Raw genomic sequence first — 27,574 nt, forward strand, 5'->3', positions numbered from 1 at the left:
CGCATGAGGAGCTGAAGCTGATGGAGGGAGCTCATCCGCCTCTCCCCGGATTCAACCCTGTGACCTGTCGGTCTTCAGTCCTCCCGGCACAGGGGTTTAACCCAATGCGCCACCGGGAGCTCATTATATTATTAATTTTATAGAACTTTTAACTAGCAAAGGCCTTTCCTAAATTCTATGAAATGTGTGTATATGCATGTATAAATATCTCTATGTGTGTACATGCGGCTCCTCCACGATGACATGATGGCAACAGTCTTAGACAGCAATGGCTCCCAAAGTGACCCATTTAAGATGGAATCAGGTGTCAAACAGGGATGTGTCACTGCCCCAACATCATTTTCCATCTTCATTGCTATGATACGTCATCTTCTTGATGGGAAGCTTCCCACCGGAGGGGAAATCATCTATTGGAAAGATGGCAAGCTATTTAACCTCAGCAGACTGAAAACCAAGGTCACAACAACATCTGTTATAGAACTCCAATATGCCGATGATAATGTAGTTGGTATGCATTCAGAAGAAGACCTACAAGCCACTCTAAACACTTTTGCAGAAGCATATGAGAAGCTCGGCCTCTCATTGAACCTCGAGATAATCAAAGCGCTCTTCTGGCAGTCACCAGCCAATCCCTCCACAATGCCAGAAATACTGCTTAATGGTGTAACATTAGAAAATGTTGACCATTTCTTGTAAGAAGTTGAATGTGAAAAAGCATTTATGAAAACAAGATTGATCTTGTTTAGATATAGAAGAGCCATCTAATTTCTCCATGAAGTCACAAACGTAGGCATATGCTCCCCTGTCACACACACTTACTCTAGGGTAGTGGTTCTCAACCTGGGGGTCCCCAGATGTTTATGGCCTTCAACTCCCAGAAATCCTAACAGTGGTTAAACTGGCTGGAATTTCTGGGAGTTGTAGGCCAAAAACATCTGGGGACCCCAGGTTGAGAACCACTGCTCTAGGGTCAACTGGAGAAAGAGACAATTAGCAGTCATTTCTCCAATTTTCCTGCTCGCATTAATCATAACAGATCTCTAGGAACTGGCACGTTCATTCTCCATATGACAAAATGCCTACATCTTAATCTTGTGGAGAAAATAAATGGGTTTTGTGAGCGAATGGAACCTAGACCATGAGACAAAGAACCAGGGGCACCCCTTCAGCCTTGTATTGGAGCTCCTCTTCTGTCTCTGGGAGCCGAGTGCTGACAACCAAACTCTGGGCGCTGGCCTGGGCAGCAGAACTGAGGGCCTCCTCAAAACTTCCTTCAGGATGACTTGCTCCCCCAACTTTGGTCTTAAGGCTTGTCACAGTGGTCTCAATGGTGTTTCATTTTTGAAAATGGCTTCTGCCACTTCTACCAGTGTTACCCATGCATGTATATTTAATTCTTTTTTTGAGTACTCCATTTTTCAACTTGTATGGCTTATCTTAAAATAGGTGAACAAATTTGTTCTTGCTTCCTTTCATTTCTGCACAAACACTTGCTTTGGTCTTCTGCTTTATTTAAAGGTCAGACTGTTTTTATGAGGCATGCCATTGCGTCCTGAGGCATCAGTCTACAATCTACAGCCTCTCATTGACTTGATGAATTGTTTGCTTAATAATTTTTTTGGCACAACAAAAAAAAATGTTGACCATTTTGACTACCTTGGCAGCCACCTCTCTACAAAAGTCAACATTGACAATGAAATACAACACCACCTGAGCTCTGTGAGTGCAGCATTATTTCGAATGAAGCAGAGTGTTTGAAAACCAGGACATCCGTAGGGAGAGTAAGGTGCTTGTATATACAGCCATTGTCCTCCCAACCCTGTTATATGCCTGCGAAATGTGGACTGTCTACAGACATGACACTCAACTCCTGCAATGATTCCATCAGTGTTGCCTCCAAAAAATCCTGCAAATCTCTTGGGACGACAGGTGGACAAATGTCAGCATGCTGGAAGCAGCAAAAACCACCAGCATTGAAGTGATGCACCTACACCATCATCTCCTCTGGACTGTGTGCCACATTGTTTGAATGCCTGATCACTGTCTCCCAAAGCAGTTACTCTACTCCGAACTCAAGAACAGAAAACGGAATGTTGGTGGACAGGAAAAGAGACTCAAAGATGGGCTTAATGCTAACCTTGAAAACTCTGGCATAGACACTGGGAACTGGGAAGCCCTGGCCCTTGAGTGTTCAGAATGGAGGTCAGCTGTGACCAGCAGTGCTACGGAATTTGAAGACACATGCATAGAGGGTGAAAGGAAGAAACGTGCCAAGAGGAAGGTGTATCAAGCCAACCCTGACCGGAACCGACTTCCACCTGGAAACCAATGCCCTCAGTGCGGGTCAAGAATAGGGATCCACAGTCACCTACAAATCCACCGCCAAGACAGTACACTTGGAAGGTTATCATAGTCAGACAATGAGGGATCACCTAAGTAAGTGTGTGTGTGTCTGTGTCCTAAAGTTATATATATGGCTATGACTATTTGGAAAAGTAACATTTCCAACCTATGATCGAGGATAGCCATAAAAATGATTCATCTCACTAATCTGCACTGAGAAGACAATTCCACTGAAATCAAAGGCATGTTTCCAAGTAAATGTGTTCAGGAAGAGCAAGAGGCAGGAGTGAGCGTTTGTGCCACTTTCCCTTTTCCCCCTTGATAGGCTGAATCTCTCCGATAGCCCTTTACCAGGAGCTAGTTATGGTCTATAATAATCCAGCTTTGGATCAGTGAAATGTCAAAGCAATTGCAGTCAAATTGTCCCTTTCAAAAATGTGCTCCTGAAGCCTGATCCTGCATGCCAACTCCGTTTTGCTTTCTGAATAAATATCAGCATTTTATGAGAGCACGCATGCACACACATATCCTTCAGGAGAAAACAGCTTTCTCAAGGATAAGCAGGAACCACTATTAGCAAAAGGAAAAACAGTGCAAGCAAGCAATGTACCCGCGTCTGAAGGAAGAATCAAGTTCCTTTCCTTGTATGACATTCAGTAGGAATGGGGGATTGTGTGGCCCATTGTCCTACTTTCAAAAGCCCCCTCCCCACAACAATCAGGATAGTCCCCTCCAACAGCACCCTACACCAGTGTTAATAATAATAATAATAATAATAATAATAATAATCCTTTATTTATACCCCGCTAACATCTCCTGAAGGACTCGGTGCGGCTTACAAGAGGCCGAGGCCCAACACATCAATAAAACAACAGCATAGCAAAATACAAACAATAAATAAACTCATAAAACAAGCAATAAACATTAAAACAATAGCAATAAACATTAAACAATAACACCACGACGCATTTAAAACTAAGGCAGGGCCAAATGTAATGATTAAAAATTTAAAAATACTGAGCATGACAGGTGAGGTGGATAGGTTTTTGGAGATAGGTACGATGTGCAGACAATCTTAAATCTCTAGTAAAGTGCATTTGGGACATGATGCTAGGAGTTTCCTATTCTGGGAAGGCACACTGGAACAACCACGTCTTCAAGCTTTTCCTAAAGACTGCCAATGTCTGATGTCCTTGGGGAGAGAGTTCCAGGGTCGGGGGGCCACCACGGAGAAGGCCCTGTCCCTCGTCCCCACCAATCGCGCTTGCGGTGCAGGTGGGATCGTGAGAAGTGCCTCTACAGGTGATCGGAGAGATTGTGTGGGTTCATATACGGAGTGTTTCCCAAACTGAGGGTTGGGACCCCTGGGGGGGGTCGGGGGGGGGTCACCAAAGTCAATCAGAAAACACAGTATTTTCTGTTGGTCAGGGGGGTTCTGTGTGGGAAGTTGCATTTCCCATTCTCTTACCTGTCTAAAGAAAGGAAATAAAAAAGCAGCATATATAAATAACAGAATATTTCATGCCCAGTAACACAGTGCTGTTTTAATCCAATTGTCGGGTTGAAGCCCACCTGTCCCATAGACCTATTAGCCACCAGTTCTTGGCTGTGCGTAGCCAGAGGCGTCATTAGACGAACACACAAAGGGCAAGGGGAGTGAAAATTTGGTTTGGCTGGACTTAGATACAACTCAGTAGCCACCAACCCAGAAAAGGGGGAGGCATATTCCTTTTCCATAGAGGAACAAGGAATAAAAGAATGACCCACCCCAGTTATGATGGACTCAATTTCGAGCTCAGGTCTTAAATATCTGAAGCCAATGCTTTTTGGTAAACAGTGTTTTTAAATGAGTTCATCTCTGCTCAAAACACAAAACAGAACAGAACAAGACACACTGCCAGCCTCTGGAAGCAATGCCTTGGCATCTTTTATTTCCCAAACATTACGCCTCCATGCTGGTTGCTCCGTTCAATAACCATCGACTGCGCATTAAGATAAAAAAATTTCTAATGCATATCTGGTGTCTCCTGCATTACATCTTGCGATAGGGCTATCCACAAGGTTCATTCTTGCATTTGCAGCTTGATCTGCAGGGATGGGAAGGGCAGGAGGAAGAGCTTTCCTAAAATACAGATAAATGATATCTGTGTCTATTTTGCCTCTGAGACCATCGATCCCTTATCAAACAGAAGGCACTCAACTGAAATTATTAGATGTGATTGTCTCACCAAATTGGGAGGAATAGCCAATACTCCAGAAGACAGGAGAAGAATTCAAAATGATCTTAACAGATTAGAAAGTTCAACAGTGACAAATCCAAGATATTCCACTTAGGCAGAAAAAAAATGAAATGCAAAGATACAGAATGGGGGACGCATGGCTTGAGAGCAGTATGTGTGAAAAAGATCTCGGGGTCCTCGTGGACAACAAGTTAAACATGAGCCAACAATGTGATGCAGCAGCAAAAAAAGCCAATGGGATTTTGGCCTGCATCAATAGGAATATAGTGTCTAGATCCAGGGAAGTCATGCTACCCCTCTATTCTGCCTTGGTTAGACCACACCTGGAATCACATTGTGTCCAATTCTGGGTACCACAATTGAAGAGGGACATCGACAAGTTGGAATGTGTCCAGAGGAGGGTGACTAAAAAGATCAAGGGACTGAAGAACAAGTCCTATGAGGAATGGCTTCAAGAGCGGAGCCTGTTTAGCCTGAAGAAGAGAAGGCTGAGAGGAGACAAGATAGCCATGTATAAAACCTGAGATGAAGTCATACGGAAGAGGGAGCAAGCTTGTCTTCTGCTGCCCTGGAGACTAGGATGCGGAACAATGGTGTCAAACTACAGGAAAAGAGATTCCACCTGAACATTAGGAAGAACTTCCTAACTGTGAAAGCAGTTCAGCAGTGGAACTCTCTGCCCCGGAGTGTGGTAGAGGCTCCTTCTTTGGAAGCTTTCAAACAGAGGTTTGATGGTCATCTGTAGGGGGTGCTTTGAATGCAATTTTCCTGCTTCTTGGCAGGGGGTTGGACTGGATGGCCCATGAGGTCTCTTCCAACTCTTTGATTCTGTGATTCTTTGCAAAATCATGATGGCCGTCTCTTTCAAAATGATGTTTCACTATGGAGAGAAAGCAACACTGAGAGCTCTCTTTGCAACAGAAACACTTTGCAACAGAAACAGTAACTGATGCAGTTCTGCAATCACAATAGAAAAAGGAAGGACAAGGAGGCAACAAGCCCTCTGCGAGAAGATGGGGAAATGCTGACAGGGGATAGGGAAAAGGCAGAACTACTTAACACCTTCTTTGCCTCAATCTTCTTACAAAAAAAAAAAAAGCCGTCTTCAACCTCAGCAACATGGAGTGGAAGAAGGATTTGGGGAAATCCAACCCCAAACTGGGAGACAAATAGTACAGGAATATCTGGCCACTCTAAATGAATTAAATTACCCAAGGTCAGATCAATTACATCCAAGAGCATTGAAAGAACTAGCAGAAGTCATTTCGGAACTACTGGCAATCATCTTGGAGAGTTCTTGGAGAACGGGACAAGTCCAAGCAGATGGAAGGAGGGCAAATCTATCTTCAAGAAGGGAAAGAAGGACGACCCAAACAATTCCCGTCCTGTCAGCCTCATGTCAATACCAGGCAAGATTCTGGAAAAGATCGTTATGGAAGTGGTCTGCAAACACTTAAACGAATGTGGTCATCACTAATAGTCAACACGGATTTATCAAGACCAAGTCATGCCAGACTAATCTGATCTCTCTCTCTCTCTTTTTTTTTTATAGAGTTACAAGCTGGGTAGATGTGGGGAATGCCATGGATGGAGCCTATCTGGATTTCAGGAAGGCCTTCCTTCAACAAGGTCTCCCATGACCTTCTGGCAAGGAAACTAGTCCAATGTGTACTAGGTAAAACTACCATTAGGTGGATCTGTAATTGGTTAAGTGAACAAACCCAGAGGGTGATTCTCACCAATCCTTCCTCTTCATCCTGGAAAGAAGTGACGAATGGAGTACCATCAACAGGGTTCTGTCCTGGGCCGGCCCTGTTCAGAATCTTTATAAATGACTTAGATGAAGGGTTAGAAGGCATGATAATCAAGGTTGCAGATGGGACCAAATTGGGAAGGAGAGCCAATACTCCAGAAGACAGGAGCAGAATTCAAAATGATCTTCACAGCTTAGAGAGATGATGGGCCAAAACTAATAAAATGAAGTTCAACCGGGACAAATGAAAGAGACTCCACTTAGGCAGAAAAAAGGAAATGTAAAGAGACAGAATGGGGGGTGATGCCTGACTTGACAGCAGTGAGTGTGAAAATGATCTTGGAGTCCTCATGGGGAGGAAGGGGAACATGAGCCAGGAATGTGGTCCGGGAGCTCATAAAGTCAATGGGATTTTGCCCTGCACAAATAGGAGTCTAGTGTCTAGATCCAGGGAAGTCATGCTACTCCTCTATTGTCTGGGTATATACACCATTTTGAATCAACTGTGCTTCTTAAACAAAGATGCCATCCAGAGCTTGGAAATGTTGTTTTTTTGGACTAGTGCTCATAGAACCAAGCTGGCTGATAGCTCCTATTAAATCAGCGCATCTAACTCTAGTTGGGATTAGCAATTAGATTTAAACCAAAAGCAACAATCTTCTCTAACTGGAATTCACAAGCAACTGGCAGCAGGCAGCAGCAACCAGATTACTAACTGGTGCGAATTACAGGGAGCAGTCTACCCCCCTGTTTAAGGAGCTCCATTGGCTGCCGTTTATTTTCCGGTCCCAATTTAAGGGGCAAGTTCTTACCTACAAAGCCATGAATGATTTGGGACCCGGCTACCTTTGTGACCGCATCTCCCCTTCTCTCGCTCCCGCCCCCATCGCAAGTGCTACTTGTGGGGGCAAGGGAGAGGGCCTTCTCCGTGGTGGTCCCTCATCTCTAGAACTCACTCCCCAGAGAAATTAGGCAAGCCCCCATCCTGGCAGTCTTTAGGAGGAGTCTGAAAACTTGACCAAACTCTGCATAAAATGGTGCGAATTACAGGGAGCAGTTTACCCCCCCTGTTTAAGGAGCTCCATTGGCTGCCGATTGTTTTCTGGTCCCAATTCAAGGGGCAGGTTCTTACCTACAAAGCCGTGAATGGTTTGGGACCCGGCTACCTTCGTGACCACATCTCCTTTTACACCATCCCTTCGAATTTCCGGAGAGGCCCTTCTCTCGCTCCTGCCCCCATCACAAGTGCTACTTGTGGGGGACGAGGGAGAGGGCCTTCTCCGTGGTGGCCCCTTGGCTCTAGAACCCGCTCTCCAGAGAAATTAGGCAAGCCCACATCCTGACAGTCTTTATGAAGAGTCTGAAAACTTGGCTATTCCAGTGTACCTTCAATGAATGAACAATAATCCCTGATCTTGACCAAATCCTGCATAAAATGTCCCCGGAAGCACTTTACTATATCTTCTAGTGCAATTAAACCTTACTTTCATCTCTCGGATCCTCCGTCTTGATACACTACATGGCCTGCTTAACCAGTGTTTTAAACTTTTAATCCTTGCAATTCATCCTGCCCAATTACTGTGATTTTATATTGTTTGGTGTGTTCATTTATACTGTTTTGGTATTTATTTTATTTTCATTATATTTTACCGTTTGTATTTTATGTTGTATAGTTGCTGTACTGTTGGGCTTGGCCTCATGTAAGCCACCCCGAGTCCCCTTAGGGAGATGGTAGTGAGGTATAAATAAAGTTTTATTTTTTTAAAAAAAATTTATTTGGAGATATACTGTCTGTGAAGGAGCTAGCCTTGCTTGTTGGTCTTCACAGCCCTGGAAAATCCAAGCAATCCTAGCTGAAAGTAGCCAGCACGTTTATCTTCTACTACAAAACAGTACTGGATCATTCATAGCTACAGTAATCTTGAATTTCAAACTGTGATTATCTGAAACATGTAAGTGTGAAATGTATGGGCACTCAGCACTGCAGAGCCACTGTAATCCAGTGTGTAATGAGTTAGGCTCAGATCCCAGCAGTTTCAATACCAGCAAATACCAGTCTTGAAATGGGCTACATTAGGATTACTAGACTATATAGCAGATTTGAAGACTGTCAAAACAAGTCAAAACCACTGGTTCAAAATAAAATACACTTGTGTTTCATAGAGGCAGCAGAGATTTGACATGGAAGAAAAAGAAAAAGAAAAAAGACTGTCCACATGGGTGGGTGAGATAGCAACACCTTTGCTGTCTGATGGTTCAATGTATACACACTTTGCTTCATGCACAAAATACTGGGGATGAAATTATATTCCGAATATGTGCTTAGGGTGCTTTTTGTTGTTTATTCATTCAGTCGCTTCCGACACCTTGTGACCTCCTGGACCAGCCTACGCCAGAGCTCCCTGTGGGCCGTGGCCACCCTGAGCTCCTTCAAGGTCAAGCCAGTCCTTTCAAGGATAACATCCATCCACCTTGCCCTTGGTCAGCCCCTCTTCCTTTTTCCTTCCATTTTCCCCAGCATAATTGTCTTTCCTGTCTTCTCATTATGTGGCCAAAGTACTTCATCTTTGTCTCTAATATCCTTCCCTCCAGTGAGCAATCGAGCTTTATTTCCTCAAGTATGGACAGTTTGGATCTTCTTGCGGTACAAGGAACACTCAGAATTTTCCTCCCACAACACAGTTTGAAAGCGTCTCCCTTCCTTCGCTCAGCCTTCCTTATGGTCCAGCTCTCGCATCCATAGGTTACGACGGGGAATACCATTGGTTTAACTATGTGGATCTTTGTTGCCAGTGTGATGTCTCTACTCTTCACTATTTCACTAAGATTGGTCCTTGCTCTCCTCCCAAGAAGGAAGCATCTTCTGATTTACTGGCTGTAGTCTGCGCCTGCAGTCATCTTTGCACAGTCTTGTCTCTGTCTCCACGTTTTCTCCCTCTATTTGCCAGTTATCAATCAGTCTGGTTGCCATTATCTTCGTTTTCTTGATGTTTAACTGCAACCCAGCTTTTGCACTTTCTTCTTTCACCTTGATTAGAAGGCTCCTCAGCTCCTCCTCGCTTTCAGCCATCAAAGTGGTACATGAACCATATATATTTTGACATGGATCCATCTCCTAGTTATCTCATTGTGAACATATAAAATTTGAGATCTGGAACACCTTTGGCCCCAAGCGATTCAGATAAGGGATACTCAACCTGCACATTATTATTTCCTAGTGGATCTTCCTAAAGTCACACAAGAAATGTCCTTGGAAGAACATCACACCTCAGAAGCGTGTGCATAAAATGTTCTCAGGGAAGTGGGTGAAAGTAGGCATCAGTTCAGAAAGCCTAAGAAAGTTAGACAAAGAACTCTCTATTATGAAGACATACATTTCCTCTTTTCTCTAGAACAGGGGTCCTCAAACTAAGGCTCAGGGGATGGATATGGCCCTCCCTCAGGGTCAACCTAAGTCTGAAATGACTTGAAAGCACACAACAACAACAACAACAATCCTATCTCATCAGCCAAAAGCAGGCCCACACTTCCCATTGAAATACTCATCTATATAAATAAAAATGTAATGTTTGTTTGTGGGATTAACAGAACTCAAAAACCACTGGACGAATTGACACCAAATTTGGACACAAGACACCTAACAACCCAATGTATGTCCTTCACTCAAAAAAATTGATTTTGTCATTTGGGAGTTGTAGTTGCTGGGATTTATAGTTCACCTGCAATAAAAGAGCATTCTGAACCCCACCGACAATAGAATTGGACCAAAGTTGGCACACAGTTCTCCCATGACCAACAGAAAATACTGGAAGGGTTTGGTGGGCAGTGTCCTTTGGTTTTGGAGTTGTAGTTCACTTACATCCACAGATCACTGTGGACTCAAACAATGATGGATCTGGACCAAACTCTACACGAATACTCAATATGCCCAGATGTGAACACTGGTGGAGTTTGGGGAAAATAGAATCTTTGACATTTGGGAGTTGTAGTTGCTGGGATTTATAGTTCACCTACAATCACAGAGCATTTTGAATCCCACCAACGATAGAATTGGGCCAAACCTCCCACACAGAACCCCCATGTGTGTCACAGCAACACGTGGCAGGGGACGGCTAGTAAGTATATTTGTTAAAAAAATTCTTCATTTTAATTATTGTATTGTTTTTAAGTGTTTTTTTTTGCACTACAAATAAAATATTTGCAATGTGCATAGGAATTCATTCATGTTTTTTCCAAATTATAATCCGGCCCTCCAACAGTTTGAGGTACTGTGACCTGGCCCTCTGTTTAAAACGTTTGAGGACTCCTGCTCTAGAATGTCGAAGAATAGAGAAGCAGGTGCTATAGTAAAACCCCGTCTCTGCTGACTCACAAAGCTAAAGAGTGAGGGACATGTAGATCTCTTAGGTTCTCACAGGAAAGCTAGGATCTCAAGTCTTGTTATCTACTGGAATGCCATTCAAATAAATAATAATATAATAAATCTTTATTTCTATCCCGCTTTTCCTCTCACAAAGGGAGCCAAAGTGGCTTCCAAATGTCAATGGTGCAACCCAGCTTCTACCATAGTATCTATGCTCCATGCAAAAGAACTCTTTTATGCTTGTTTTGGATTCTGTCATAATGTTCTGCTTAATACAGTGGTTTATATCACAAGTTAATAGGAGCATAGTGTCTAGATCTAGGGAAGTAATGCTACCCCTCTATTCTGGTTAGACCACACCTGGAATTACATTGTGTCCAATTCTGGGCACCACAATTCAAGAGAGATATTGACAAGCTGGAATGTGTCCAGAGGAGGGCGACTAAAATGATCAAGGGTCTGGAGAACAAGCCCTATGAGGAGCGGCTTAAGGAGCTGGGCATGTTTAGCCTGAAGAGGAGGGAGCAAGCTTGTTTTCTGCTTCCTTGGAGACTAGGACGCGGAACAATGGCTTCAAACTACAAGAGAGGAGATTCCATCTGAACATGAGGAAGACCTTCCTGACTGTGAGAGCCGTTCAGCAGTGGAACTCTCTGCCCCGGAGTGTGGTGGAGGCTCCTTCTTTGGAAGCTTTTAAACAGAGGCTGGATGGCCATCTGTCAGGGGTGATTTGAATGCAATATTCCTGCTTCTTGGCAGGGGGTTGGACTGGATGGCCCATGAGGTCTCTTCCAACTCTTTGATTCTATGATTCTATAAGTTCTTCTGATTGTAATGGCCACATTCACAACAGCCTTCCTTGGTGTGCATTCATGGCCTTGGACAAAACGACCCACTTCCATCTTAACATCAACTCTTCCATTTGTAAATTTGTAATAATAATAATAATAATAATAATAATAATAATAATAATAATGTAATTAGCAACCTTATCTTACAAGGCCACTTCCATCTTAACATCAACTTTTCCATTTGTAAATTGGTAATAATAATAATAATAATAATAATAATAATGTAATTAGCAACCTTATCTTATAAGGCCACTTCCATCTTAACATCAACTTTTCCATTTGTAAATTGGTAATAATAATAATAATAATAATAATAATAATAATAATGTAATTAGCAACCTTATCCTACAAGGCCACTTCCATCCTAATATCAACTTTTCCATTTATAAATTGGTAATTTTTGTGTGTGTCAGGAGCGACTTGAGAAACTGCAAGTCGCTTCTACTGTGAGAGAATTGGCCGTCTGCAAGGACGTTGCCCAGAGGACACCCGGATGTTTTGATATTTTACCATCCTTGTGGGAGGCTCCCCTCAAGTCCCCTCATGGAGAGCTAGAGCTGACAGAGGGAGCTCAACCCACGCTCCCTGGATTCAAACCTCTGACCTGTCGGTCTTCAGCCCTGCCGGCACAAGGGTTTAACCCACTGTGCCACCAGAGGCTCCTAAAGTGGTAATAATAATAATGATAATAATAAGTAATATTGTAATTAGCAACCTTATCCTACAAGGCCAGTTCCATCTTAACATCAACTCTTCCTTTTATAAATTAATAATAATAATAATAATAATAATAATAATAATAATAATAATGTAATTAGCAACCTTATCTTATACAGTTCACTGTGAGGCTAAATACAATAAGAACAGCAACATATATAGCATGATACTGCAAAGTAAGAGTGTAATATCATCCAGTGTTTAAGGGCTTGTTTTTTTCTTTTGTTTTAGAAACTGCGAAGCCTGTTAACAAGAAAAAGAAGTTAGAGATGGGAAGAAGTGACACACAAGGAGTCAAACAACAAAAGTACAAGGAAACAGTGTTGCTTTCTGCAATAAAGGAAGAGGAGTTGAAAATAATAAGCATAAGTTTTGGAATGATAGACATGCCATAGTTTGAAATTTTGTTTTACTCTTTCCCTCCTGATGCAATGATGCATTTTATCATTTTCAGAGTCCATGGATGTGTGTTTGTGGCATGCCAAACCAGAGGTGAAGAACTTAGAATAAAAAAAGTCAGGGTTCAAAACAAACAAGGGCTTTCAGCAGCACAGAGAGACATAGTCAAAGACTGACTCACCACGTTCAAGTCGAAGCTGTTCTCCACCCAGTCTTTGGCTTCTTGGAATTCGTCCTGTAGCTCCATGATGTACAGAGTATCCAAAGCATCCACCACCGTGGCTCCCCGGAGGCCTCCTGTGTCAGGACAAAACAGAAAAGGGTTGGATAGAACTGTCTCCCGTTTCCCTTTGTGGCTTCTCTCCTGTGTTTGCAAAAGGTACGAGTATTAACAGTGATTGTTTTGGTACAGGTACAGGCACAATAGCAATAATATGTAGATTATATTGATATCTATATCAATAAAAATGTAATGTTCGTTTGTGGGATTAACAGAACTCAAAAACCACTGGACGAATTGACACCAAATTTGGACACAAGACACCTAACAACCCAATCTATGTCCTTCACTCAAAAAACATTGATTTTGTCATTTGGGAGTTGTAGTTGCTGGCATTTATAGCTCTCTCACCATCTTATCCTTCCTTCCTTCTCTCTTTACCTCCTCCTTCCCTTCCTCCCTCCTTCCTTCCCTTCCACCCTTTCATCCTTCCCTCCCTTTTGTCTTTCCTTCCTTCTCTCATTCCTTCCTCACCTCTTCTTCCTCTCTCCTTCCTTCCCTTTTTCCCCTTGTCTCTTTCCTTTACCCTTCCCTTCCTTTCTTCCTTTCTTTCTTCTTTCTCTTTTTCTTGCCTCCTGCCCTTCCTTCCTTCTATCCTTCCCTTCCACTCTTTCATTCTTCCTTACTTTCCTTTAGTCTTCCTTCCCACTTCCCTCTCTCCTTCCCTCTCTCCCTCTTTTTCCTTCCATCCTTCCTTTTCTCCCTTTCGTACTTCCTTCCATCTATCTTTTGCTTCCTTCTTCCTTCCTCCCTTCTGTCACAAGGAAGCTCATCCTCCTAGCAGGGAGTACTAGCATGCGGCCCCCAAGTTAGAAAGTTTGCCCATGCCTGGTCTACGTAGTCTACATAGGGACCACCAAATGCAGCATTGCCCAAACATGAATCAAGGAACATGAAAGGCACTGCAGACTACTTCAACCAGAGAAGTCAGCCATAGCAGAGCACCTGATGAACCAGCCTGGACACAGCATATTATTTGAGAACACAGAAATGCTGGACCACACCAACAACCACCATGTCAGACTACACAGAGAAGCCATTGAAATCCACAAGCATGTGGACAATTTCAATAGAAAGGAGGAACCCATGAAAATGAACCAAATCCAGCTACCAGTATTTAAAAGAAAATCTAAAACCAGGATAGTAAATAAAGAGCAACACTCAAAAAACAGGGGAATTCCAGACAAGAATCAATCAGGGCCAGCTAATCACCTCCCAACAAAGGATTCCCGCAGGCAGGAAGCTGCAAGGATATTCAATGTTAATCAAGGTGATCAACTGCAGCATTCACGTTTGCCTCAAACAGACAAGAGTTCTTTCTCCCAACTTGGACCTTCCACAGATATATAAACCCCACTTGCCTAGTTTCCAAAAGACCTCACAACCTCTGAGGATGCCTGACATAGATGTGGGTGAAACATCAGGAGAGAATGCCACTGGAACATGACCAGACAGCCTAGAAAACTCACAACAACCCATTAAAAAAAGTAAAGCTTTACTAGGTTTTTAGCCTTCTCTGCCAAATAGCACTTGTGCCTCATCAAGCGACAACTGCTTGGATTCTTTAACACTGAGACATGGCATTTAAAGTGGTGTCAAACTGCATTGTTTCTACACTGTAGATCAGACATGGGCAAACTTCGGCCCTCCAGGTGTTTTGGACTCCAACTCCCACAATTCCTAACAGTCTTGGGCCTTTTCTTTTCCCCCTTCAGCTGCTAAAGCACATCAAAATCCGGTTGTTAGAAATTGTGGGAGTTAGAGTTCAAAACAGCTGGAGGGCCAAAGTTTGCCCATGCTTGCTGTAGATGCACCCTGGAATTGTGAGAATTCAGGGTCTGATTTTTTTAGATATTGCCCATAACAGAGATAGAAAGAATAATCCCATCCTTGGTTTAAGATGACGGGTGGATACCTGCTCGGGGATCTGGAAGACCATTACATTATATATTTGAGATTCCAACCCGAATCCAATTTTTTTGAAACCCGCTTTAGCAAAACAGCATTCATTTTGTACACTTCTTGTCAGTAACAGTGTGTCCCTCCTTGTGATCAAAGATTCGAAAGAACATGATGATTAATCAAAGCAATCAGCATAATCATTCCACCAACTGCTTGATGAGAGAACAGAAACGTAGTTTAGACCAAGAGTTCACCAAGCACCGGGGGGGGGGGGGGGGGGTAGGCTTGCAAGGAAGCAAATGTCTCTGAGATCTGCAAGAAACTTCCTCTGACCCATTCTTTGAATCCTGATGGGGCCCCATGGGGTTTTCTCACTTCCATTGCTGATGGATAATAGGTTGGATTTCTTGCCGAGAGATCAAAATCTCTTTCCCTGATTAACACTGGAAGTGCAGACTCCACCGTCTGCTTTGAATTTCATCCTCCTGAATAATTTGGTATTGGCTTCTGTCATGTATACACACATATCCACTTGCTTCCTATTCTTTAACTAGACAACTAACCAAGAGGAGGATCTGCTTTCTTGTTCCACAACTGCTAGGTTTATTTCTGAGCTTCTGCCAAGGAAAGTCATAGTGCCATTTTCTTCTGCTTTGGTCAGACCTCACCTAGATGACTGTGTCTAGTTCTGGGCATCACAATTCAAGAGAGATATTGACTCTAAGCTGGAAGGTGTCTAGACGAAGAGGGTGACCAAAAGGATCAAAGGTCTGGAGACCATGAACCCCTATGAGAAGTGATTTAAAGAACTCCTGGTGGCGCAGCAGGTTCAACCACTGGGCTGTTGAACTTGCTGACCAAAAGGATGGCATTTCAAATCTGGGAAGCTGTTAGTTTCAGCTTCTGCCAATTCAAAGTGCTGGTCTTGGCCTATAAAGCCCTATACAACTCCGGCCCAGCTTACTTGTCCGAACGTATCTCCCTCTACGTTCCACCTCGTAGTCTAAGATCTGTCGGGGGGCTGCCCTCGATCCCACCAGCTTCGTAAACATGGCTGGTGGGGATGAGGGACAGGGCCTTCTCGGTGGTGACCCCCCGCCTGTGGAATTCGCTCCCCAGTGAAATTAGATCGGCGTCCTCCCTCCTTTCTTTCAGAAGAAAACTGAAGACATGGTTGTGGAACCAGGCTTTTGGTTAATGGGTATAATGGCACCTGAACAGTTCATATGAAAGCTGACTGGCACAACCTGGGGATCACAGCCAGACACAATGAAGACATCTGCCCTTGCGCTGTGCTACTCTGCTGCTGAGTACGCATGCCCAGTGTGGAACACATCTCACCACACTAAAAAAAACAGTGGATGTGGCTCTTAATGAGACATGCCGCATTATCACGGGGTGCCTGCGCCCTACACCACTGGAGAAATTATACTGCTCAGCCGATATTGCACCACCTGACATCCGCTGGGAAGTAGCAGCCAATAGTGAAAGGACCAAGGCAGAGACATCTCCAGCTCATCCCCTGTTTGGGAATCAGCCAGCACGTCAACGACTTAAATCTAGAAATAGTTTTTTAAGATCTACAGAGACACTCGCTGGAACACCTCAGCAAGCGAGAGTCCAAAAGTGGCAGGCTCAAACCCAGAACCTCAACCAATGGCTGATACCAAATGAGAGACTCCCCCCTGGGCACACAGAAAACTGGGCAACTTGGAAGGCGCTGAACAGACTGTGCTCTGGCACCACGAGATGCAGAGCCAACCTCAAGAAATGGGGCTACAAAGTGGAATCCACGACATGCGAGTGTGGAGAGGAGCAAACCATAGACCACCTGCTGCAATGCAACCTGAGCCCTGCCACATGAACAATGGAAGGACCTTCTTGCAGCAACACCAGAAGCACCAGAAGTGGCCAGCTACTGGTCAAAGGACATTTAATCAACAACAAAACTCACAAATTTTGTATTTTGTTTGTTTGTTTGCTTTGTTCTGTTAGAAATGTAATATAATTGACTGGTTGCCCTGACACGAGAAATAAAATACCTGAACAGTGAATTGGACCAGATGGTTGTTATAATGGAAATGCCTTCATGATTGGATAACTAATGTTTTAATGTATTGTATTGTATGATTTTATTTTGCTTTTATAATTGTAATTACTGTGGCATCAAATCGTTGCCATTTTTAGCCGCTCTAAGTCCCCCTGCAGGGGTGAGAAGAGTGGGGTAGAAATGCTGTAAATAAATAAATAATAAATAAATAAAGGGTGAGTAGATCAATAGGTACTGCTTTGGCGGGACGATAACAGCGCTCCATGCAGTCACGCTAGCCACATGACCTTGGAGGCGTCTACGGACAACACAAGCTCTTTGGCTTAGAAATGGAGATGAGCACCACCTCCCAGAGTTGGACTCGGCTAGATTTAATGTCAGGGGAAACCTTACCTAACCAACCAAAGAACTGAGTCTGTTTAGTCAGAAGGGAAGGTTGAGAGGATACATGATGGCCATGTATAAATATGTGAAAAGATGACACAAGGAAGAGGCAGCAAGCTTGTTTTCTGCTGCCCTGGAAACTAGGACTTGGAGCCATGGGTTCAAATGAGAAGAAAGGAGATTCCACCTGAATATTAGGAAGAACTTCCTGACTGTAAGAAGAGCTGTTCAGTGTATTGTCGAAGGCTTTCATGGCCGGAATCACTCAGTTCTTGTGGGTTTTTTCGGGCTATATGGCCATGTTCTAGAGGCATTTCTCCTGACGTTTCGCCTGCATCTATGGCAGGCATCCTCAGAGGGCATCTATGGCAGGCATCCTCAGGCAACCCTCTGAGGATGCCTGCCATAGATGCAGGTGAAACGTCAGGAGAAATGCCTCTAGAACATGGCCATATAGCCCGAAAAAACCCACAAGAACTGAGAGCTGTTCAGCATTGGAACTCTCTGCCTCAGAGTCTGGTGGAAGCTTCTTCCTTGGAGACATTTAAACAGGGGATGGATGGCCATCAGTTGGGGGTGCTTTGATTGGGCTTTGACCAGTATAGTACCAACTTAAAGAATAGTCCATGAACTTCAAAGCATATGGCAACACACGAGATTCAAGGTACATAATCCATCAATAAGGCAGCATGAAAATTCAATACAAAGATCAGCAGCCTGGCAAAAGCTTTGTACATGAAACAGGAACACTTGGGAACAAGACTGTCATGAAATTCCAAAGTTGACGAGACTGAGGCAATTCTATCTCGTGTATCAATATAAAGCTTTTCCTGACCCCAGAACTGAAAGGAAAGCATTTCTCTTGCCCTTACAACCAGATAAGGGTTTCTTATCTGTCTTTTCCTGCAAACGAATTGACATTCTATGTGCCTGAGAACTATGCCTCTGTTTACAAAAGCCTTGCCTTCTATCTTCATCTTAAATTCTGCACTTGACAATTCATCTTCAGAAGATAGTCCCTCAGAGAAAGAATGTTAAGGGCCTCTCTCAGGAATGTGACCTTGTGAATCTTCATGAGACACATCGGGTGTCTTGTCTAAGCTTAGCTCAGGCCCAGGTCAACCCTCATCTCCATTGCTAACAGATCCAGGCCCAGAAAACCCTTCATCTCTATTCCCATCATGAACATCAGACACAATCACAGGCTGAACTACAAAAATTCCTTGTCAAGTTGAAAAATAGGGACTTCAACTCCCAAAAGGGAATGGATGAGCACACGGATGTTGAGGGGGGCACTGTTCTCCACGTTGGAACATTTGCTCTCCCAGACTCCTTTTCTTGTTTAGAGAATCTGGAAGAGTTACATGTGCACAAAAAGGCAGAAGAGAAACCCTTTCAGTCACCAAGCCTTGCATTTACGAGTTTCTCAGGCACAGATGCAGAAGAAAGACTGAATGTTGTGATGCTTATGGACAGAAAATCCCTCCGGATTCATTAAGATTCGACAGTGCTGGGTTTTTACATCTACGAATGACTCAGCGAAAGCAACACTTAGAGACTTAAAACAAAAAAACTCCCTAATTGGTTCACAGCCTTCCTGATAACTTGACTCACTTTTCAACACTGAATCCGAAGTCAACGTGTGAGCGCCTGATAAAAGCAAACCATTTGCTTCTGGGGAAATCAATGGCAATAGATGTCATGGGGAGAAATAGTTAGGCAGACCCTTTTTCTCCCCAAATTCAGTTCACTCTGAAAAACTGCTGTTTGAGTCATACAGAGACACACGGTTATGCACGCCATCCCTAGATAGCTGGCTCTCTCATTCTTTTCCAATATTTTACAGTGATATTGAAAATGCGGACTCTCAAGGCATGCTCCATGGAGCCACGACAGTGAGAAAGAAAGAAATGATCTGGGGACTTCTTTGTTATGATTTAAGCAATAAAATATGAGAAATTGAAAGAGCTTTTAGGGACTACAACTCTAAGAAACCCTTGGCAAGAGATACTGGAAGCTGAAGTTAATAAAGTAGTGCTTCCTGCCTGTGGATGCGCCATACTGGATGCCAAGTCTCAGACAGACAGGAGTCTCGTTTGCAAAGTAGAGGTTATTTATTTATTGTGTCAGAAGCAAGTTGAGGGCACAGTTAAAATGCATTTAAAAACACAAATAAAGTTTTAAAAAACTTGGCATGATGTCCTTTAACCAGAAGCTGGCCACTTGGAGTGCCTCTGGTGCGTATGTGAGAAGGTTCTCCATTGTGTATGTGGCAGAGCTCAGGTTGCATTGTAGTAAGTGATCTGCTCTTCTCCACACTTGCATGTCGAGGACTCTACTTTGAAGCCCCATTTCTTAAGGTTAGCTCTGCATTTCGTGGTGTCAGAACGCAGCCTGTTCAGTGCCTTCCAGGTCGTCCAATCTTCTATGTGCCCAGGAGAGAGTTTCTCATCCCGTCTCAGCCACTGATTAAGTTCCTGGGTTTTAACCTGCCACTGGAGAAATTACACTGCTTAGCCGGTATTGTACCACCTGACATCCGCCAATAGTGAAAGGACCAAGGCAGCGACATCTCCAGCTCATCCCTTGTTTGGGTATCAGCCAGCACGTCAATGACTTAAATCAAGAAATAGTTTTCTAAGATCTACAGAGACACTCGCTGGAACACCTCAGCAAGCGAGAGTCCAAAAGTGGCAGGCTCAAACCCAGCACCTCAATCCGTGGGTGATACCAGATGAGAGACTCCCTCCTGGGGACACAGAAGACTGGGTGACTTGGAGGGCGCTGAACAGACTGCGTTCTGGCACCACGAGATGCAGAGCCAACCTCAAGAAATGGGGCTACAAAGTTGAATCCACGACATGCGAGTGCGGAGAAGAGCAAACCACTGACCACCTGCTTCAATGCAACTTGAGCCCTGCTACATGCACAATGGAGGACCTTCCTGCGGCAACACCAGAGGCACTCCAAGTGGCCAGATACTGGTCAAAGGACATTTAATCAACTACCAAGTTTGCAAAATTTGTGGGTTTTTTATCTGTTTGTTTTTGATCTGTTAGAAATGTAATACAATGGTATGGTTGCTGATGACACGATAAATAAATACCTGCCACTTTTGGATTCTCGCTTGCTGAGGTGTTCCTGTGACTATCTCTCTTGATCTTAGGAAGATGTTTCTTGATTTCAGCCATTGGGATGCTGGCGGATATCTAAAGAGAGGATGGGCCGGAGATGTCACTGCCTTGGTCCTTTCATTACTGACTGCTATTTCAGGTAGTGAAATACCAGCTAAACAGTATAATTTCTCCAGTAGTGCTGGGCATAGACATCCTGTGATAATGTGGTATGTCTCATTAAGAGCCACATCCACTATTTTAACATGATGGGATATGTTCCACACTGGGCACGCATATTCAGCTGCAGAGTATCAAAGCACAAGAGTAGATGCCTTCACTGTGTCTGGTTGTGATCCCCAGGTTGTGCCAGTCAGTTTTCGTACGATATTATTTCTAGCACCCACTTTTTGCTTGATATTCAAGCATTGCTTCTTGTAAGTCAGGGCTTGGTCCAGAGTGACTCCCAGGTATTTGGGTGTGCTGCAATGCTCCAGTGGGATTCCTTCCTAGGTAATCCTCAGAGCTCGAGATGTTGTCTGTTCTTAAGGTGAAAAGCACACGTCTGTGTTTTTGATGGATTAGGAATCAGCTAATTTTCCCTGTAATAGGCAGTAAGAGCACCTAAAGCTTCCGAGAGCTTCTGTTCAACCATTTCAAAGCTCCCTGCTTGAGTGGTGTTGGCAAGATCAGAAGAGGTGAACCCAAGAAAGACATATTGATGCATAAAGCTGATACATTCATATACTAAGCTTTTGCAAAGCTTACTGCTGGATTCCACAACAATAGAAGGGATGTTTTCAAGCAGAAGAGCTGCTCCTATTACAAAAAAGCATAATGGAGAGAGTTTTTTTCCTGTTATTATTATTATTATTTTTTTGTCGTGTCAGGAGTGACTTGAGAAACTGCAAGTCACGTCTGGTGTGAAAGAATTGGCCGTCTGCAAGGATGTTGCCCAGGAGATGCCCGGATATTTTGATGACCAGCGGTGACTAGGGGAGCATTCGCACAGTTAAAACTTGTGCGCCAGCTGCGCCCGTACCTTGGGAAGTCTGACTTGGCCACGGTAGTCCACGCTCTGGTTACATCCCGTATAGACTACTGCAACGCTCTCTACGTGGGGTTGCCTTTGAAGACTGCTCGGAAGCTTCAAATGGTCCAGCGTTCGGCAGCCAGGTTGCTAACAGGAGCGGCACTCAGGGAGCATACTACTCCTCTGTTGCGCCAGCTCCGCCGGCTGCCAGTTTGCTACCGGGTACAATTCAAAGTGCTGGCGTTAGCCTATAAAGCCCAAAACGGTTCTGGCCCTACTTACCTCTCCGAACGCATCTCCTCCTATGAAACGGCTAAGACATTACGATCATCTGGGGAGGCCCTGCTCTCTGTCCCGCCTGCATCACAGGCGCGCTTGGCGGGGCCGAGAGACAGAGCCTTCTCAGTGAGGGCCCCTCGGCTGTGGAACGCCCTGCCTGCAGATATCAGATCGGCCCCCTCCCTGCTGGCATTTCGGAGGAAAGTGAAGACCTGGCTGTTCGAACAAGCATTTGATTAAACAGTGTAATTGAACATAGTACGGAATAATGGATGATGAGACTGGATTCTGATTTTACTGTTGAGGCGCTAATGATTGTTATACGGATGTTTAATGATTTATGTTACAATTCTTTTTAATTGCCCTATACTTGTCTCGTGATGTTTTGTATTAATGTTGTTCACCACTTTGAGTCGCCTGAGGGCTGAGAAAAGCGGTATATAAATAAAGTAAATAAAATAAATAAATAAAATAATGTTTTTCATCCTTGTGGAAGCTTCTCTCATTTTTCCCGCATGAGGAGCTGGAGCTGATAAAGGGAGCTCATCCATGCTCTCTCTGGATTTGAACCTGCGACCTGTGGGTCTTCAGTTCTGCTGGCACAGGGGTTTAACCCCCTGTGCCACCGGGGGCTCCTCCTGTTATGATCATATGGGGAGATCTCTTTCTAAGTCTCTGATGGCAGTCAGACGCCCCACTTGCACTGCTGCTATTTGCAAAGTTTAGAACAGACATGGGCAAACTTGGGCTCTCTCTCCAGGTGTTTTGGACTTCAACTCCCAGAATTCCTCACAGCCTCAGGCCCTTTCATCTCCTCCCTCAGCCATTTAAACCACAGACAGAATTTGTAGGAGTTAAGCTTTTGGATAACTATTCCCTGAATCTCCAAGCTCTTGGATCTTCCATTGGTTTAGCTGCATGATGTCCAAATACAACCGCTCTCTCCAGACTCTTTTTGGACAAAGCACAGCTGCTTAGCAATATGAGAACCCAATTCTTTCACTGCAAGAGACGGCATGCGAGCTCAGCTGGGTCTCATAATGGCATGCCATTTGTTCTGTCAGGCACCAAATGAACATTTCTTGTGATAAGTGACTCATAGCTTTCCAGAACAGATATAGGAGGAGGAGGTGACATCAGCTGGCAACAGCAGGATTCTAAACAAACACTTTGGGTGTCCAAAAATCAGTCCGTATTAAAAGAACAACATTGCTGACTTGACTTCTAATTCCCTACCTGAGGAAGGACCGAGTGGCTATGGGGATTCTTCACCATTAGGGGGCAGCAGCAGATAAGTAGATCTGGGCAGTCCACACTGCAGAATTGATGCAGTTTGATACCACTTTATCCAGAGGCGGCCCTAGGTAATTTTCAAAGGTAAGCAAACAGTATTTTTGCACCCCCCCCCCAACCAATCATTGATATATATTTTCTGTTTGTCGTGGGAGTTCTGTGTGCCATATTTGGTTCAATTCCATCATTGGTGGAGTTCAGAATGCTCTTTGATTGTAGGTGAACTATACATCCCAGTAACTACACTTGCTGCACTTGCTCCCTTACCTGGCCCTCTTTGGGTCTGGAGGCGTGCCTGAAGACCCTAGTGTGTGCACCAAAACTCACTTCTTCTCCTGACTTTCTCCTCAGCCATTGGGACCAAGAGAGAGAGAGAGAGAGAGAGAGAGAGAGAGAGAGAGGTGGAGATGCCCACCTTTCCTGAAGGTAGGCGCAAAAACAAAGGAGGGAGCGAAGGTGGGAGATACCTCCAGCCGGAGGGGTTCTCTCTCTATCTCTCTCTTGGTCCCAATGGCTGAAAAGAAAGTCAGGAGAAGAGGCGACTTTTGGTGCGCACGCTGGGTTCTTCAGACACGCCTCCGGACCCGAAGAGGGCCAGATGCGGTGGCTCCGCCCCTTGGCCCACCCAAGGGGAGAGGAGAGGAGGCGGGTGGAGCGCCAGGGGATCGGGCAAGGGAGCCGGTCATGGAGAAGGGATCGAACGCGGAGAACGATTGAGCGCCAGCTCTGCTCGTGCACCCGGTGGCCGGGTGGAGCAGGAATGAGAGGGGCTAGGCGAGGCTCAAGGGCCCGGCAGCGAGGCAAGAAAGCCGAGGCTCCCCCCAGACTGCTAGGGCTGTTGTGGGCTGAGGGGGCACTCCTCAAGTGGTGGTTGAGGGGCATTTACAGGGGTGCCTTTGCACCCCTGGCAAAAAAAAGTGTTCTGCGACCGCTTACTTCGCGTAATGGACGAGCCGCCCCTGACTTTATCTGCCATGACTAAATACTAAAGAATCAGGGAAGCTGTAGTTTGACAACATTCTTGGCCTTATATGCCAAAGAGTGCTGGTGCCTCACTAAACTACAACTCCCCTGATTCTACATCATTGGTCCATGGCAGTTAAAATGGTGTAAAACTGCATTGGCTGCTTCTCTTGGAACTCTTCTCTGTTTGAGGCAAGTGTGAATGTTGCAGTTGATCACCTTGATTAGCACTGAATCGCCTTGCTGCTTCCTGCCTTGAGGAATACTTTGTTGGGAGGTGATTTGCTGCCCTGATTGTCTCTTGTCTGGAATTACCCTATTGTGTCCAATTCTGGGCACCACAATTCAAGAGAGATATTGACAAGCTGGAATGTATCCAGAGGAGGGCGACTAAAATGATCAAGGGTCTGGAGAACAAGCCCTATGAGGAGCGGCTTAAGGAGCTGGGCATGTTTAGCCTGAAGAAGAGAAGGCTGAGAGGAGATATGATAGCCATGTATAAATATGTGAGAGGAAGCCACAGGGAGGAGGGAGCAAGATTGTTTACTGCTTCCATGGAGATTAGGACAAGGAACAATGGCTTCAAACGACAAGAAAAGAGATTCCATCTGAACATGAGGAAGAACTTCCTGACTGTGAGAGCCGTTCAGCAGTGGAACTCTTTGCCCCGGAGTGTGGTGGAGGCTCCTTCTTTGGAAGCTTTTAAACAGAGGCTGGATGGCCATCTGTCAGGGGTGATTTGAATGCAATATTCCTGCTTCTTGGCAGGGGGTTGGACTGGATGGCCCATGAGGTCTCTTCCAACTCTTTGATTCTATGATTCTATTTTTTGAGTTAAGCTATGCCTTTAAACTGCAAGGCTATTCAATGATAATCAAGGTGATCAGTTGCAACATTCACACTCTGCTGCAAAGAGACAAGAGTTCTTTCGCCCACCATGGACATCCCACAGATATATAAACCTCACTTGCCTAGTTTCCAACAATCCTCACAACCTCTGAGGATGACTGCCATAGATGTGGGTGAAACTTCAGAAGAGAATGCTCCCAGAAAATGGCCATACAGCCGAGAAAACTCACAGCAACATAGTGAAAATCATGAAAGCCTTTGACAGCACAATTTAAGAGTTGTTTTCCAGTTACACCTCCAGTCCATCCTTGCTAACTGTCACGTGCCACATTATGAGGAAATCCGCCCATGGAAGCCTTCAACAATACGTAAACTGCATTATTTCTACAAGATACGGTATCATGTATAAGTCTAGAAATTTGAATCAAAGATCAGACCAACAGATCTGGATCACCTTAACTATGGGTCAATGTCAGTATTGTCCTTTAACTCTTACCAAAATAGAAATAAACATAACCTATTTTAAGCCACCACTGCAATGTGTATTTTGGATTGTATTTCATAAACTGGTTTTTATGTATTTGTTTGTTTGTCCTGTATGTGAAAGACCTATGGCCTAAGCACTAAACGTATACCACTGCAATGCCGCTTTTGGCCTCTTTGAAAGCCTAGGTAGGAAATGTGGCAGGGAGGAGTGGTTAGCCCTTTGAGGTGATTTCTCCTCTCTGTGGATTGAGCCTTGACTACTACTTCTTCTCCCTCTCCTTCTATTTATTTATACCAGGCATGGGCAAACTTTGGCCCTCTGGGTGTTTTGTACATCAACTCCCACAATTACTAACAGACTCATAGAATCATAGAATCAAAGAGTTGGAAGAGACCTCATGGGCCATCCAGTCCAGTCCCTTGCCAAGAAGCAGGAATATTGCATTCAAATCACCCCTGACAGATGGCCATCCAGCCTCTGTTTAAAAGCTTCCAAAGAAGGAGCCTCCACCACACTCCGGGGCAGAGAGTTCCACTGCTGAACGGCTCTCACAGTCAGGAAGTTCTTCCTCATGTTCAGATGGAATCTCCTCTCTTGTAGTTTGATGCCATTGTTCCGCGTCTTAGTCTCCAGGGAAGCAGAAAACAAGCTTGCTCCCTCCTCCCTGTGGCTTCCTCTCACATATTTATACATGGCTATCATATCTCCTCTCAGCCTTCTCTTCTTCAGGCTAAACATGCCCAGCTCCTTAAGCTGCTCCTCATAGGGCTTGTTCTCCAGACCCCTGATCATTTTAGTCGCCCTCCTCTGGACACATTCCAGCTTGTCAATATCTCTCTTGAGTTGTGGTGCCCAGAATTGGACACAAGACTCAGGCCCTTTCCTTTCCCCCCTCAGCCGCTTAAGCAGGGCGTGGTGCTCATCTCCATTCTAAGCTGAAGAACCGGCATTGTCCGTAGACACCTCCAAGGTTATGTGGCCGGCATGACTACATGGAGCGCCGTTACTGTCCTGCTGGAGTGGTACCTACTGATCTCACATTTGCATGTTTTTGAACTGCTAGGTTGGCATTCTGCACAACACTGGCATTTTCTTCAAGCCTTCCAATTTAGTTCTACCTCCTTTTTAAATCGCTACTTGTCTTAAGGTCTACTGGTTCATTCTATTACTGGGTTAAAGCATTTGACAGTTTTGAGCCAGTCAGCAGATTGCTGGCTGCACACACATGCACAAAATGTGTAGCTACAAACCTGCCTGTTCCACTTTTCCTCTCATACAAACATATACAACTACAACTCTCAAATGATAAAATCAATCCCTCATTACGTTTCATAACAGTAGTAAAATGACAGTTATGAAATAGTAACGAAAATAATTTTATGGTTGGGGGTCACCACAAAATGAGGAACTGTATTAAGGGGTCACGGCATTATGAAGGTTGAGAAGTAAGTGTAGCTGCACTCATCACTCATCCCCATCGCCCTTACCATGGAGAGATTGCTGCTTGTGCTTGCAAAACAAATGGTCAGAATACAGAAATGGGTCAGAATGCGTAAAAAGTAAGTCCGAATAAATGAATCTTTCCCAAATTTTTAGCCGAAAGATTAGGTTGTCCGTTTTTCATTCTGGGAAGGCTCCGAAGGAGTACTTCCTGGTCCGTTTTTGGTGGCTCGACTGCCGGATCTCCGAAATTATCTGAAATTTGAATCGACCAATGGAATTTTGCACATTCCCAGTAAATGCATGACTTCTGCATGAATCACCTATGGCAGAAGCAAAACTGTGCTACTACTAACTCTGGTTTTTCACCTACTCAAGTAATTAAGCAGAGACCAGGGAAGATAGAATTAATGCAGTTTGACGCCACTTGATTGGGCATGGATCAATGCAATGGGAACATGGGAGTTGCAGTTTTACACGGACTTATCTATCCAAGTGCCTGTTGTATGTCAGCCTGTTCAGCCTGTGATTGTGTCTGATGTTCATGATGGAAATGGGGATGATGCTCCTGATGGTGGGCCTGGGTCTGTTGGCAATGAGGATGAGGGTTTGCCTGGGCTTGAGTTAAGCTCCATCCATGTTCAACATCTATACAAATGACCAGCCACTGCCAGAAGGGACAGAGAGTTTCATCTATGCAGATGAGCCATTACTGCTCAAGCAGGGAGCTTTGAGATGGTAGAACAGAAGCTCTCCGAAGCTCTAGGTGCTCTTACTGCCTATTACAGGGAAAACCAGCTGATCCCCAACCCATCTAAAACACAGACATGTGCTT

At 44.4% G+C, this 27,574-nt stretch overlaps 1 protein-coding gene across 1 annotated transcript in view; it reads right to left on the bottom strand.

Moving 5' to 3' along the window:
* Positions 1 to 27,574, bottom strand: part of MAN1C1 (mannosidase alpha class 1C member 1) — a 287,547-nt gene that overhangs the window by 74,487 nt on the left and 185,486 nt on the right. The window contains exon 3 of the mRNA XM_060784442.2: positions 12,848 to 12,963. Within this exon, the coding sequence (XP_060640425.2) occupies positions 12,848 to 12,963 (116 nt within the window). The remainder of the gene's footprint in view (positions 1 to 12,847; positions 12,964 to 27,574) is intronic.

This window comes from Anolis sagrei, chromosome X (genome assembly GCF_037176765.1).
Source record: "Anolis sagrei isolate rAnoSag1 chromosome X, rAnoSag1.mat, whole genome shotgun sequence".
Classification (NCBI taxonomy): domain Eukaryota; kingdom Metazoa; phylum Chordata; class Lepidosauria; order Squamata; family Dactyloidae; genus Anolis; species Anolis sagrei.